This window comes from Peromyscus leucopus, chromosome 1 (genome assembly GCF_004664715.2).
Source record: "Peromyscus leucopus breed LL Stock chromosome 1, UCI_PerLeu_2.1, whole genome shotgun sequence".
NCBI lineage: Eukaryota > Metazoa > Chordata > Mammalia > Rodentia > Cricetidae > Peromyscus > Peromyscus leucopus.
Genome location: NC_051063.1, coordinates 121,906,915 through 121,920,625, shown reverse-complemented (window position 1 = coordinate 121,920,625; position 13,711 = coordinate 121,906,915). Strand labels below are relative to the sequence as shown.

The window sequence follows — 13,711 nt, the reverse complement described above, 5'->3', positions numbered from 1 at the left end:
CAGGATAGCTTTCTATGCCCCAGGCATTCCAAGAAAGAATGGAACTTTCTGTAGCCTGGGCTTCTTAAGAACAAGATTGCATGTGTTCTTATTTTATATTTTCATTGTCTACTTCACACAAATTATGCACATAGGTGGATAAAGCAAGTGTCCTGACTAAGTTAATGAATAAATCCATTAATTATCACATTTCAAGGAGTGAAAGTCCTTGAATGAATTCCTGACTCTGTGGGCTTGTCTTTATTATTTCTTCAATACAAGTTTTATGTGGCTATTTGTTTCACATTAATTAAAATGCCAAGTTCTGACTTCTCCTCCAAACAGTGTTAATCCACTTGAGATAGTTTAATATGATTTTATAAATGAAGAATTTCTGCAGAGTAGAGAGGTGTGAGAAGTGTCTTAAGGATGCACTCCAGCAGCCAATAGCCTTTCAAGAGTGATAGTTTTACTATTTTAAGGGACATGAATTTATTTAGATGGTGTGAGAAGGGGAGTCTCCGAGCCACACACTGTGGGGTGAATGACTATGAGATCACTCAGTACTTTTACCGGGATTCCTACTATAATCCAGAAGGAAAACACTTTGTACATGTTCATGGTTAGAAGTAAGTTAACAAGAGTTGTGAGCTCCTGCCTATCTTTCCCAGCACAGCTTTAATGAACCCCAACCCTACATTTTTTTCTGTGATTGGCAAGTCAGTCTGTCTCTGGACCTAAAAGAAAACTGTATATGGGTTTGTTTGTTTTTTTTTTTTTGAACTATATTGTTGTTTAAATGTCTGATTGCACCACCTTGTGCACAGGCAGGCTTTGTGATTATTGGTTAAGGAGTAGCTCTGGTCTTGTTGCTGCTGAGCAAAACATTGGGATGCTTTGTACATGTTAGTTGAGCCTTGGCTTACTCTTACCTCAGTGGGAGAGGCCTTGGAGAGCCTTCTCCATCCAGGATAACACCTTCCAAGGGCACCAGGATAGCTCAGGATCCACTGCTTTATCCCACACCCCTCTTTCCATAAAGATGGTCACAACCCCTAGAGTTTTAGGCCCACATCAACTCATCTGAGGCTGCATGTGAGAGATGCTATTCTGCCCTGCCATGCGATTTTGCAGCTTGAGTCTTTCTTTGTGAAATTATCAAGAAAGAGTTAGCCTTAATTTTGGTTATGAAGATAAAATATCTTCACTTTATACATTGTTACAATCCACCCACCACCCACCCACACTTCCATCCCCCACCCACCCATGCATCCATGCATCCTCCCATCCATCTCCCCATCCATCCATCCATCCATCTTCCTATCCACGCATCCATCCATCATCTCTGCACTGAGTACCTCTAGCTGTGTGTGTGTGCTTGTCTGTGGGCACCACAGGGGTTAAAGAGACCAGCACTCTTCCCTGCTTTCAGCAAATCAATGATGCTTGTCAATGAACAAGAGCTTAAACCTAACATAGTTTCTGCTCCCTTTGAATTAAGAGGCACCTGTCATCATGTCTATTGAAAGAAATGTCACCAAACCAGAACACAGCCATCTGTCTGTTGTGGTGGGAGGCACTGTGGAGGCAGCCCTTCAGGCAAATGTGACAATCCACTGTCCTGTAAAAGGTAAGTGTTATCATTTCCAGTATGAAGGTATTTGGCCAACAATAGCCGGAAGGTGACAGCTAGCATTTTAGTGTTCCATACATCATCCTGATGAACTCACATTCTGGTTTCTAGTACTCTCCCATCCGTCTAATTCTCAAAGTGAGCTCATGCCATATGGTAAGACTGATGCCAGGACTGGGGAGATAGCTCAGCCAGTAAAGTCTTGGCTCTGCAAACACAAGGACCTACGTTCAGATCTAAAACATGCACATAAAAATAAAAAAGAAGGCTGGGCAGTGGTGGCGCACGCCTTTAATCCCAGCACTCGGGAGGCAGAGCCAGGTGGATCTCTGTGAGTTCGAGGCCAACCTGGGCTGCACGAAAAGCTACACAGAGAAGCCCTGTCTCAAAAAACAATAAATAAATAAATAAATAAATAAATAAATAAATAAATAAACAAATAAACAAATAAACAAATAAATAAGAAAGCTGGGCACAGTAGCATGGGCCTGTAACCCCAGCTCTGTTGGGTAGGATGCAAAGACAGATAGATTCCTAGAGTTTGCTAGTCTTGCTAGTCAGTGAGAGACCCTGTCTCAAAAGATAAGGTGAAGAGTGAGTAAAGAAAGCACCCAGTGTTGACCTCTGACTTGGTCATACATAAAAATTTGCATGCACATGTACAAACGCACTAACTCACTATCAGGTTCTTCTCTCTCTGTCTCTGTCTCTGTCTCTGTCTGTCTCTGTCTGTCACACACACACACACACACACACACACACACACACACACACACACGGTGGGAGTAGAGCAAGAGAGAGGTTTAAGACAGATTGCCGCTTTGTCTCCACTGTGGGCTGTGACTGACACACACACACTGGAATGTTTATCCTGGGAAAGCCAGAGCACTGTGTGTGGGCAGATCTATAATAAAGAGAAACTTTCAGTTAGGGGGTTGTGTGGTGATTGTGGAGTCTGAGAAAAGGGACTTTTGGAAGTTGTTAGATATGACTTCCTGCTATGCGTGGCCTTGGCAAAGCCAGGTCTAAGACTGGGAATGCCAGTGTCTTCTATTCAGACATAGTCCTGAGCCATCCGTGAGTGGGCCTCACCAGCCTGTGTGGCATTAGCTTTTCCTGCTGTGTTTGCTAATGCAGGCTCAACTCTGTTGTTCGAATCTTAGATGATCTTTTAATAAAAAACCCAGAGCTAGATATCAGGGTGAAAGCTGAAAGATCAGAGAAGCAGAGCAGCCAGCCACTAGTTCTTACCTCTATGAAATCCTCAGGCTAAAGAGGGTGAGTTCCTGTTTCCTCTTTTCTCTGCCCAGACATCACTTCCTGGGATTAAAGGCGTGTGTGCTTCCCAGCACTGGGAATAAATGTGTGTGCCACCACTGCCTGGCTCTGTTTCCAGTGTGGCCTTGAACTTACCGACATCCAGATGATCTCTGCCTCCTGAATGATAGGATTAAGGGTGTGTGCCACCACTGCCTGGCCTCTGTGTCTAATCTAGTGGCTGGCTCTGTCCTTTGATCCTCAGGCACACTTATTAGGGTACACAATATATCACCACACAACCCCTTTATAAAAGACTATTTATTTGCAGTGCTCGGGATGGGCCCTCAGGTCTTGCTCATGTAAGGCAAGCATTCCCCCACCATGTTCCGCCCACATCCCTCCAGACCCATTTTTTTCATTAATAGAAGTAAAACTTTCAGCCTGACTCTGCCTGAACTAGGGCTATTTTGCCACTCGAGGCCAGGCATTCTTAAGTCTTAACCTGGACTCTAGAGTCCCCAGAATATAGACAGACAATATATTCTGCACATTTCTACATTTTACAGGTGTAAAGGGGTGGGCTGTTGTGAGACTAGCTGTAGATCACTTCCTTAGAGAAACATACCAAATTGCGTCTACTAAATTCAAAAGGAATTTTCTATATGCCCTCAATTTACTGTGTATTGACTTAGTTACCTGAACAGCTATGTCCCCCAATTTCTAAGGATTAATAATTACCCTTGTATTTGTAGTCATGTTTGATGTTCTCTGATAGTGAACCATCTCATGATGTGTGACTTTGACTCTTTCACTGAGTTGTCTTTGTTAGGGTTCCTATTGCTATAAAGAGAAACCATGACCATGACAACTCTTTCAGTAATTTTTGTTGTTGTTAAAATTTAACTTTTAAGCCATGGTGGTCCGATAAAATACAGGAAGTTATTCCAGTTTTTTTGTTTGTTTGGTTGGTTTTGGTTTTTTAGTATCTGTTGAGATTTGCTTTGTGACTGAGTATGTGGTTGATTTTAGAGGTTCAATGGGATGCTGAGAAGGTCTATTCTTTTGTTTTAGGGTGGAATGTTCTGTAGATATTTATTAAGTCCATTTGAGTCATAATATCTGTTAGATCCCTTATTTCTCTGTTAGGTTTCTGACTGGCAAATCTGTCTATTGGTGAGAGTTGGGTATTGAAGTCTCCAACTACTAGTGTGTGGAGTTTGATTGTGATTTAAGCTTTAGTGATGTTTCTTTTACATATGTGGGTGCCCTTGTATTTGGTGCATAAATGTACAGATTTGAGACTTCATCTTGTATATTTTTCCTGTGATAAATATGTAATGTTCTTCCTGATCTCTTTTGATTAATTTTAGTTTGAAGTCTATTTTGCTAGATACTAGGATAGCTACATCAGCTCTCTTAAGTCCATTTGATTGGAAAGTCTTTTCTCAGCCTTTTCCTCTGAGGTAGTATCTGTCTTTGAAGTTCATATGTGTTTCTTGTATGCAGCAGAAGGATGGATCCTGTTTTCATATCTATTTTGTTACCTCTGTCTTTTTATAGGTGAATTGAGTTCATTGATATTAAGAGATATTAATGACCAGTGATTGTTGATTTCTCTTATCTCTTGGTGGTAGTATGTGTGTATTTCCCTTCTTTGGGATTTGCTGCTGTGGGGTTATCTACTATCTGTGATTTTGTGGGTACATCTAACTTCCTTAGGTTGGAGTTTTCCTTCTACTGCTTTCTGTAGGGCTGGATTTGTGGATAGGTATTGTTTAAATCTGGCTTTGTGTTGGAATGTCTTGTTCACTTCGTCTATGGTGATTGAAAGTTTTGCTGGGTATAGTAGTCTGGGCTGGCATCCATGGTCTCTTAGAGTCTGTGTCTGGATTATGTCTGTGCAGGGCCTTCTGGCTTTCAGAGTCTCCATTGAGAAGTCAGGTATTATTCTGATGGACATGCCTTTATAAGTCACTTGGCCTTGTTCCTTTGCTGTTCTTAATAGTCTCTCTTTATTCTGTATGTTTAGTGGTTTAATTATTATGTGGCAAGGGAGTCTTGCATTTTGAGAGAGTCTAGTCTATTTGGTGTTCTATAAGCTTCTTGTATCTTCATAGGAAAAGTTTTCTTCTATGATTTTGTTGAATATATTTCTGTGCCTTTGGTATTCTTCTCCTTCTGTCCCTATAATTCTTAGGTTTGGCCTTTTCTTGGTGTCCCAGAGGTCCTGAACATTTTGTGTTATGACTTTTTTGGCTTTGGTGTTTCCTTTGACTGATGAATCTATTTCCTCTATTGTGTCCTCTATGCCGGAGATTCTCTCCTCCATCTCTTGCATTCTGTTGGTTATGCTTGCATCTGTAGTTGCTGTTTGTTTACTCAGATTTTCCATGTTCAGCATCCCCTCGGTTTGTGACTTCTTCACTGTTTCTATTTCAATTTTCAGGTCTTGCACTGTTTCCTTCACCTGTTTAGCTGTCTTTTTCTTGTTTTTTTTTTTCTTTTATTTCTGGCTTTCTTTAAGGATTTATTGATTTCTTCCAATTTTTTGTTTGTTTTTTCCTCAATTTCCTTTAAGTGAATTTTTCATTTCCTCTTTAAAGGCCTCTATCATCTTCATAAAGTTATTTTAAGGACGTTTTCTTCTGCTTCTTCTACGTTGTGATGTTCAGGTCTTGCTGTTGTAGAACCTCTATGTTCTGGTGGTGCCATATTGCTCTTTATGTTGTTGTATGTATGTTTGCACTGGAGTCTACCCATCCCTTCCTCCAGTAGGTGTAAGAGGTGTATGTGTCTGAGGGAGCTGCTCTTGGTCCAATCTGTGCTTGCTGTGTCTGTGTCTCGGGGGGCCATTCAAGCTCCAATCGTAGTAGCTCTTGGTCTAATTGGAGCCGGCAGATTCTGTGTCTCAGGGAGCTGCTGAGGTCACAGGGGGATGGGTGGATTTGAGGTAGGGTGTGGGTCTTGTAGATTGCAGGGCTGATGGGGGGTGTTGGTGGGGAAGCCTGCCTGAAGGAGTCTTTCTTGCTGGTCCTCAACTGGGGCAGCGATGGGTGGGGGTTCCCGGGCACGGGTTGTGCCTCAGGACTGGGTCCTAGAGTGACCATGGCAACTCTTATAAAGAAAAACATTTAACTGGGGATGGCTTACAGTTTCAGTAGTTTAGTTCATTATCATCATGATGGGAAGCCTGGCGGTGAGCAGGCAGACAAGGTGCTGGAGAAAGAGCGGGGAGTTGTACATCGTGGTCCGAAGGCAGCAGAAGGAGACTGTGGGCCACACTGGCCAGACTTGAGCTTATAAGACCTCAAAGCCTTCTAAGACACATGTCCTGCAACAATGCCACACCCACTCCAACAAGGCCACACCTACTAATTGTGTCAATCCCTGTGGACCAAGCATTCAAACACATGAGTCTATGGGGGCCATAACAATTCAAACCACCATAGCAGTTATGGGAAAGTATTTATTCATCCTGTATAAGACACCAGCCACAGACCAAAAAAAAGGTTCTATTCAAATGTAGAGTTTAAACCAATGAGTTTATTGGGGGTGAGTTATAGGAGCATGGAAGACTCAAGCAGTTACATCACCAAAAAGTCCATCCCTGCATGGCTGACCAGTCACCAAAGCAACAGCCCTGGCGCTCTCTGCACAATGTGTAGGCAGCTCTATCAAAGAGTCTCCTGTAGTCTAGCAGCTGCTGCCTGCTTATGCGACCTTGAGGAGGAGACTTTGCTTCTTTTAACCTTCTGAACTTTTCAGAGTCTTTTAACGGGTAACTGCCTAGGGTGTATGAGCCGCCCCACTCTTCTCTGTCAGAGGTCCCGAATTCAGGAGAAGCAGTTAGATCGAGATGCAGTGTGACAGCAGGGCCTCTGAGGCTGCCTGGTAGCACCTAAGGATGGGTGTCATGAGAGGACCGGAGTCACACTCGCCCAGCTTCCTTCTCTTCCTTCCCCTAATGCTCCCCTACTTGCCCTACTTCTTTCTAAAGGCACACCTTTGGCTCCATGCACGCTGGAAATTTGCTACCCTCCAAGGTATTAGTTTTCAAACCCTGGCAGTCCTCGAAGTGTTTGGCCTGGGAAGACTTTTGACAGATTGCCCAGCCTCCCAACTGGCTCCACCCACAAATATGTGAATTTTCTGGCAAAATGGACCTACCATTGCAGAACAGGCCAGCATTCTCTCGCCAGGGCAAGGAGAAAAGCAGAACAGAACTGTTCAGATGCCAAGCCACAGACTTCTCCAATTTCTATAGCCCTCCACCTGCAGAGGATTCTGAAAAATAGATGTGACTTCTATTAAGAGAAACTCAACTTTTAATGTTTCGTTTTAAAATTTAGCTTCCTGACCATTTAAAGTCAAACTGTGGGGTGGGGGTGGGGGTGGCATCCAAAGGTTTGTGGCCCATTATTTGCTGTCCTAAGGCAGGGACTAGAGGCAGTGGAAACTTGTTTTCACTAAGTCTCCAGAGAAGACCATTAAACTCAGCTCAGGTCTGGTCTCTTATCCACTCAGGGAAAATATGAACTGTCTGATCCCCTCCTGACCTGCGGGCCCTTCTGCCCTGTGCTATGTTATACTGCTGGGGGGCAGGCCTTCCTCCTCCTCCTCTTCCTTTTCCTCCTTTGTTTCCTCCCCCCTTCTTCTTTCTCTCCAGTGAAGCTCAGGGTTGGGAGTATTCACCTTTCCCTACCATTCATCTTTTCTAGAAGTAGTCCCTTTGGTCTTTAGTGCCTGGCCGTCCTCCACTATGATCTCAAACCCCAGAAACCCATCAGAGGTTCTTTCCCTTCCAAAGTGAATCGGCCACTGGAGGTGCCATCATGTTGAGTTATGTGCCATTTTAAACAGACCTGCGGTGAACTTAGTGTTTCCTCGTGGGCAGAAGCTATAGCCGGCCTAGCTTTCTACGGAGAGCCATCTTTTTAAAGGCAGATGATAATGCTGATAAAAGTCAGAAATTGTGGGTTGACAGACAGTTCTGTGAGTAGCCAGAATATAACCATGGATGAGTCATGTGTCTGTCTTGCCCTCATCTCCAAAACAGAAAATAGACTCTAGCAGTAGAAAGGACTTGGTCATCATTTAATTCAGTCTTTTGTTTCATAGATGAATATATAGCATGATTTACAAAATCACATTCTTCCAGAACTTTGAAATTCAGTAGGATATACCATTAAAAAAAAAAAAGTTGCTCTTGAACTGTTTCCTGCTAGTTGTTTTTTGGAATCCTAAAGCACATACCTAGAGCTTCTAGACAAATTTTTAACTCTTTGTTGTGGGCAACATGTTTTATACTACTTGTAGTATAGATATCAATAGCGTTTATCTCCAGCCACCCTTCGAGATTTTTCTATTAATTCTATTAAATGATGGAACTAGAAAAAAAAAAAAAAAACAGCACTTCTGAAGGTTAAACATTCTATCCTGAAAAGGTTGTTTGTCTTGCTTGCCATTAAGAGATACTTCCTTGTAAAATGTGGGGTATTAGGGAGTGGGCTTCACCCCACCCCCACCCCGCCCCACATGTACCTTCTGTTAAGGAGAGGGAACAAAAAGCAGTGAATAGCATTGTTATCTAATTATTCCTTTCACACGAGCACGTTCCATAAGCACTGTTGACCATATAATTGTCTATTACATTTTCTTTGGGGGGGGCGCTACATGCCCTGGCACACATGCAGAGGTCAGAGGACAAGTTCAGGAGTCAGCTCTCTCAATCCACCACGTGGGCCTCAGCCTTGGGGGCAAGCATCCTTGTCAACAGAGACATCTCGCCAGCCCACCTGTATATCCTGTAATTTTCTGCTCTGTGTGCATTCTCTTGTTTGGGAACCATTCCTTACGCTCACCTCCCTAGTGTGGAGGTGTCACTGTGTGTCAGCTCCTCTTTTGTTTCTAAGTTCTCCGGGTCCACAGACAGAAATGGGCTTGAGCTAGAAAAATGATGGTCCCAGAGTGGATGGACCTGTCAAAGCTCTATGGCCCAGCCACCAAAGGAAGAACGCCTCTTAAGCAGGAGATACACTTGACACCTGTTCCTCGGAGCCAAGTGAAACCTAAAGGGTTGGCTGGGCTTTGAAATTCAAACTACACTGAAGAATGTAAACGGCATAGAACACTAGTCAGGGTGTATAGACAGCATGTACATCTGCTTCAGAAGAAGAATTCTGCAGCAGGGAGTGACATCTGGCCTCACCAGGAAGCTCTCCAGGTAGGGTAGAGGGGACTCTAACAAAAGTCATGAGGGCAAATGTATAAAAGTTTTAAGTGACTCCTAAACTAAACCTAGTCCTGTGTGTTGTTAAGGAGAATTTTCACCAAGAATGTAAAGATTTTTACAATGCTTGCAAATAGTTCATTTATTAGGGTTGGATTTGTTTGGTTTTGTTAAAAGTAACGTGTCAGGTTGCCCAGGCAGGCTTTGAACTTATGATGTAGTCCAAGATGACCTTGAACTCTTGATATTACTGCTTCTTCCTGCAGAGAACTGGGATTACTGGCACATGCCACCACGCCTGGCTTGCAAGGATCTGCTTTAGGTCAAGCCAAGGCAGAGTTTGATATTCGGGGCCTCTACTGGCTGTCAATGTATGCGAGAGGGAAATGAGCAGGAGACTGGAAAGAAAGGGAGACAGGAGCAATCCCGTGAAGCTTCGTGGGCCCAGGAGAGTTGAAAGGTAGCGTTAACTCACCAAGTGGCTGTGCTGGGTCCCACAGTGGCCAGGGCTTCATTCACTTGCCTCCCTCAGTTACAAAGACTTAGGATAAAGCCAGAGGACTGAGAGCAGTGTGGTGCTGATGGGGGAGGAAGGCAGATTCCACAGCAGATTCAAGCATATAGGAAAACCCAGAAGCTAGTAGTGACAGAAGGAGAAGTCAAAAGGCAAATGGCTGAGGAAATGGTGATATGATAATTGGTTATAAATATAAAAAAGCTCTGCCCAGAATGATTCTTATTAAATGTCTACAATATGAAGAAATTAATTTTTCAATTAAAATACAAGAGATACGTTTGATATCTGGGAATAATGAAAATACTAGAAGTACAAATCAAAATAAAATGCCTATTACATGGTAATAATTAGAGAGCTCTATGAATGTACTTGAACTTCGGCATTATATAGTTTTAAATGTTGAATTTCATAATATATAAATAATATTTCAATTAGTTTTGCTGTTAACATTTCAAGATATTTTCAACAAGTTTTAAAAAGCTACATTTCTGGAGGAAAGTACTTGTCACACAGTATCCATGGTATATAAATGATTGCTACGAATCAACTTAAGTACCAAATAACAGTAAGCCAGCCATAGGACCAACAGTTGTTGGAACTGAAGCCCTGAGCGTCGAAGGGTTTGCAGTGTTTCCAATCTCACTGGTAATGAGATTAAGATAGTGATGATGCCCCTCTCGGTCCTGTTACATTGGACAACTTCAAGAGTTTCACACTACTAAATTGGCAAGAATATTGAAAAATAGAGTGGCAGAATATTATGTTGGAAAAACTAATTTAGAACAACTAGATGATCAGAACCAGAAATTCTTTTCATGAGGTCTGCCCCCTTGAGGCCCGGGGACGGCTGTCAGGATGCACTCCACAGCCGGTTTGTAGTTGCAAGGAAGGGTGCAGAATCATTCCTGCTCCGAGAGAAGAGAAGGACAGGTTGTGGTTTGAATGCTGACCATAGCTACAATGCTTGCTTACTGCTTTAAAATGTCTTCAACAAACAAAAACAGGCTTAAATATCCATCAGTCTTGGGTCACAGCATGTGCGTATCACTTGTGGTTCTCTCAGCCCTGCCTTTGCCTGGCTGTGAGACCTTGAGCTCCTAGCACCGTTTCCCTGGCCATTTGTTTTCTGCTATAGAATGAGTCACTGGGGTGGGATGTCCTGCAGGAAGTTCTCTCCTGGGCCTTAGGTACCTGGCAGAAATGTGGACCAAGTGATAATATAAAGGAAGGAAAAGTGCTGAGGATACCTGGCCAGTTAGAACTTGAAACTGAGCATCCTTAATTCTTGCCTGATATTGGAAATGTCTGAGTAAAGAACCCAGGAATGTGGGGAAAACTCTGAATAGGTAGATAGAAAGTCCTTCACAAAAACAATTTTTGCAGCTAAACTACTAGTCCATGAAAAACCCAATTACCTATGTTATGATTTGGAAAATCTGGTTGTAATAAAAAGAAAAGAAGCAAATAATGTAAGAGTCTGTAATTCAGTGGAGCCAGAACTTGATATATTTGAAAAGGATTCTTTCATTTATGTGAAGCTGCTGTTTAAAATGAAATAACGTCCTAGAGGGAAATGAGTCAGGATGAAAGGGGAGATTTGAACAGCCTTTGGGAAGTGTGTCACATCATGGTTATGTTTCATGGCCTCTGGATGCACAACTCTTTCTATGTATCTAGATGTCCACAGTTAGTAATACTGTGTTGAATAGCTTGGATCTGGCCCCATCTTGCCTCAAAATTAGATGAAGTCAAAATATGGAAAGAAAGTTCTCTTGAGAGATAGTAAGATGTGGTTGAGATTAAAAAATGCAAAATTAAATATGAAAGAGTCTTAGAGGCCTGGAGTCCAGTCCTCCTCTTTTATGAAGCAGTCTTGTAAGTTTTATGAAACTTGGAACTCCAGAATACAATGTATTTATTAAAAATAGTTAGATCTTCTTGATGAATTCTTCTTTTTTTGATATGTAGTGGCCTTCATGTCTTCTAATTTGGCTTGGATTCTACTTTACTACGTATCAGAATAGCTATTCCAGTCTCTTTGGGCTTTCCATTCATTTGATAAGTTGACTTTTATCCATGAGATGTTTCTTAGAAGTAGCAGATAATTGGGGCCAGGGGTTATTTTTTTAAGAATTATTTTTCTTTTCCTTAATGAGAATGTGTATGTGCCCATGTAACTGTATGCTATGTGTGTGCATGTGCCCAGAACGGCCAGAAGAGGATTCCAGTCCCCTGGAGCTAGAATTACAGGCACTTGTGGGATGTCTATGTGGGTATAGGAAACCAATTTGGGTCCTCTGGAAGAACAGCTAGTGCGCTTAACTACAGCATTCTCTCCCCAGCTCCAAGGGTCAGATTTGTTTTGTTTTGCTTTGCTTTTGTTTTTAAACCCAATCAGCCAGTCTGATTCTCTTTACTGGTGAAGGTTGAAACCATTTATGAGTAACATTATTACTGAGAAATGTTTAGTGATTCTTACGGCTTTTCTGGTTTGTTATTATTTGTTCTTTTCTTTCTCCTGGTTAGACATGACAGATCCTTCCTTGTTCTCCTTTGCTCAACTTTTCATGGAATGCATTCGTTCCTGTACTCTTATGATTGACACTGCCTTTCTTGTCCCACTCAGTATCCTATCCCTTTAACTATCTTCTGCAGTACTGGGTTGTAATCTTGAGCCACTTGTCTTGAAATGCTTGCATTTCTCCATCAATCTTCAATATATCTTTGCTGGATGAAGCAACAATCTTGATTGGCAGTTGTTTACTTTTACGACTTGAGCCATACAGTTCCCTGCTGTCCTGGCTTTCATGGTTGCTGATGAGAGGTCTCATGTTAGTCTGATATGTTGTCTTTGTTAAGTAAGTTGGTGTCCCCCACCTGCCCTGACAGATGAACACACACACACACACACACACACACACACACACACACACACACACGAGAGAGAGAGAGAGAGAGAGAGAGAGAGAGAAGAGAGAGAGAGAGAGAGAGAGAGAGAGAGAGAGAGAGAGAGAGAGAGAGAGAGAGAGAGAGAGCTTTGTGTTTTTGACATCTTATGATGTGTTCTCAAGAAATGCTTCTCTGGACCTGTCTATTTGGGGTTCTAAGTGCTTCTGTGTTTAAATGTCCATTTCTTTCTCTAGATTTGAGGGAATTTGTACTATAATTTCATTGAGCAGATTTTTCTATGCCTTTAGTAGTCCCGTACCCCCCAGTTTGTGCTTCTATCCTGTGGAGGTTTTAGTTTGGTGTCTGTCTTAGTTAGGGGTTCTGTTGCTGTGATGAAACACCATGACCAAAAGCAACTTGGAGAGGAAAGGCTTTATTCTTATATTCACATCGCTGTTCACCATCAATGGAAATCAGGACAGGAACTCCAATGGGTTTATTCTGCTTATACTTCACATTGCTGTTCACCATCAATGGAAATCAGCACAGGAACTCAAACAGGGCAGGAACTTAGAGGCAGGAATTGATGCAGAGACCATGGAGGAGTGCTGCTTATTGGTTTGCTCTTCATGGCTTGCTTAGTCTGCTTTCTTATAGCACCCAGGTCCACTGAATAATCACTAGTTAAGAAAATACCATACAGGCTCACCCACAGCCCCATCTCATGGAGGCAATTTCATAATTGAGGTTCTCTCTTCTCAGATGACACTACCTTGTGTCAAGTTGACATAAAAACTAACTAGGGCAATCTCTTGATCCTATTCCAGAGCTCATGCACAGTAGTAGGTGCTGCTCAGTTTTAAAAATTAATATTTAACCTTGACCTTGTTCTTTATTCCTGATAGTCTTCCTTATGTTTTGCAAACTTTATTGAGGAGATTTTCATGTTCCATATTTCTATATGACTTTTTAAAACTATAAACCTCCTGCCTGAGTTTTCCTTCAGTGTTGCTGGTTTGCTTGTTCATTTTGCTGACGTCCGCTCTACCTTGCTTCCTCTCCAGGTCCTAGATTGATTATCTGCTTGTTCATATCCCTTCTAAGGTTACTGACCAGTTTTTATTAGTAAACCTTTGAAATCTTCACCCAGCATCTTTCCCATTTCAGTGTTTTGGAACTTAATATTTGAGGAATTTGGCTTTGA

General features: G+C 42.2%; 1 protein-coding gene across 3 annotated transcripts in view; it reads left to right on the top strand.

Annotated features, from left to right (window-relative positions):
* Adamtsl3 (ADAMTS like 3) overlaps positions 1-13,711 on the top strand; it is a 294,249-nt gene that overhangs the window by 250,318 nt on the left and 30,220 nt on the right. For all 3 annotated transcript variants that reach the window (XR_005089681.1, XM_028873809.2, XM_028873810.2), the window contains exon 23: positions 1,481-1,609. Coding sequence is in view for 2 of the 3 variants with exons in the window: in XM_028873809.2 (XP_028729642.1) it covers positions 1,481-1,609 (129 nt within the window). In the remaining variant the exon portion in view is untranslated. The remainder of the gene's footprint in view (positions 1-1,480; positions 1,610-13,711) is intronic.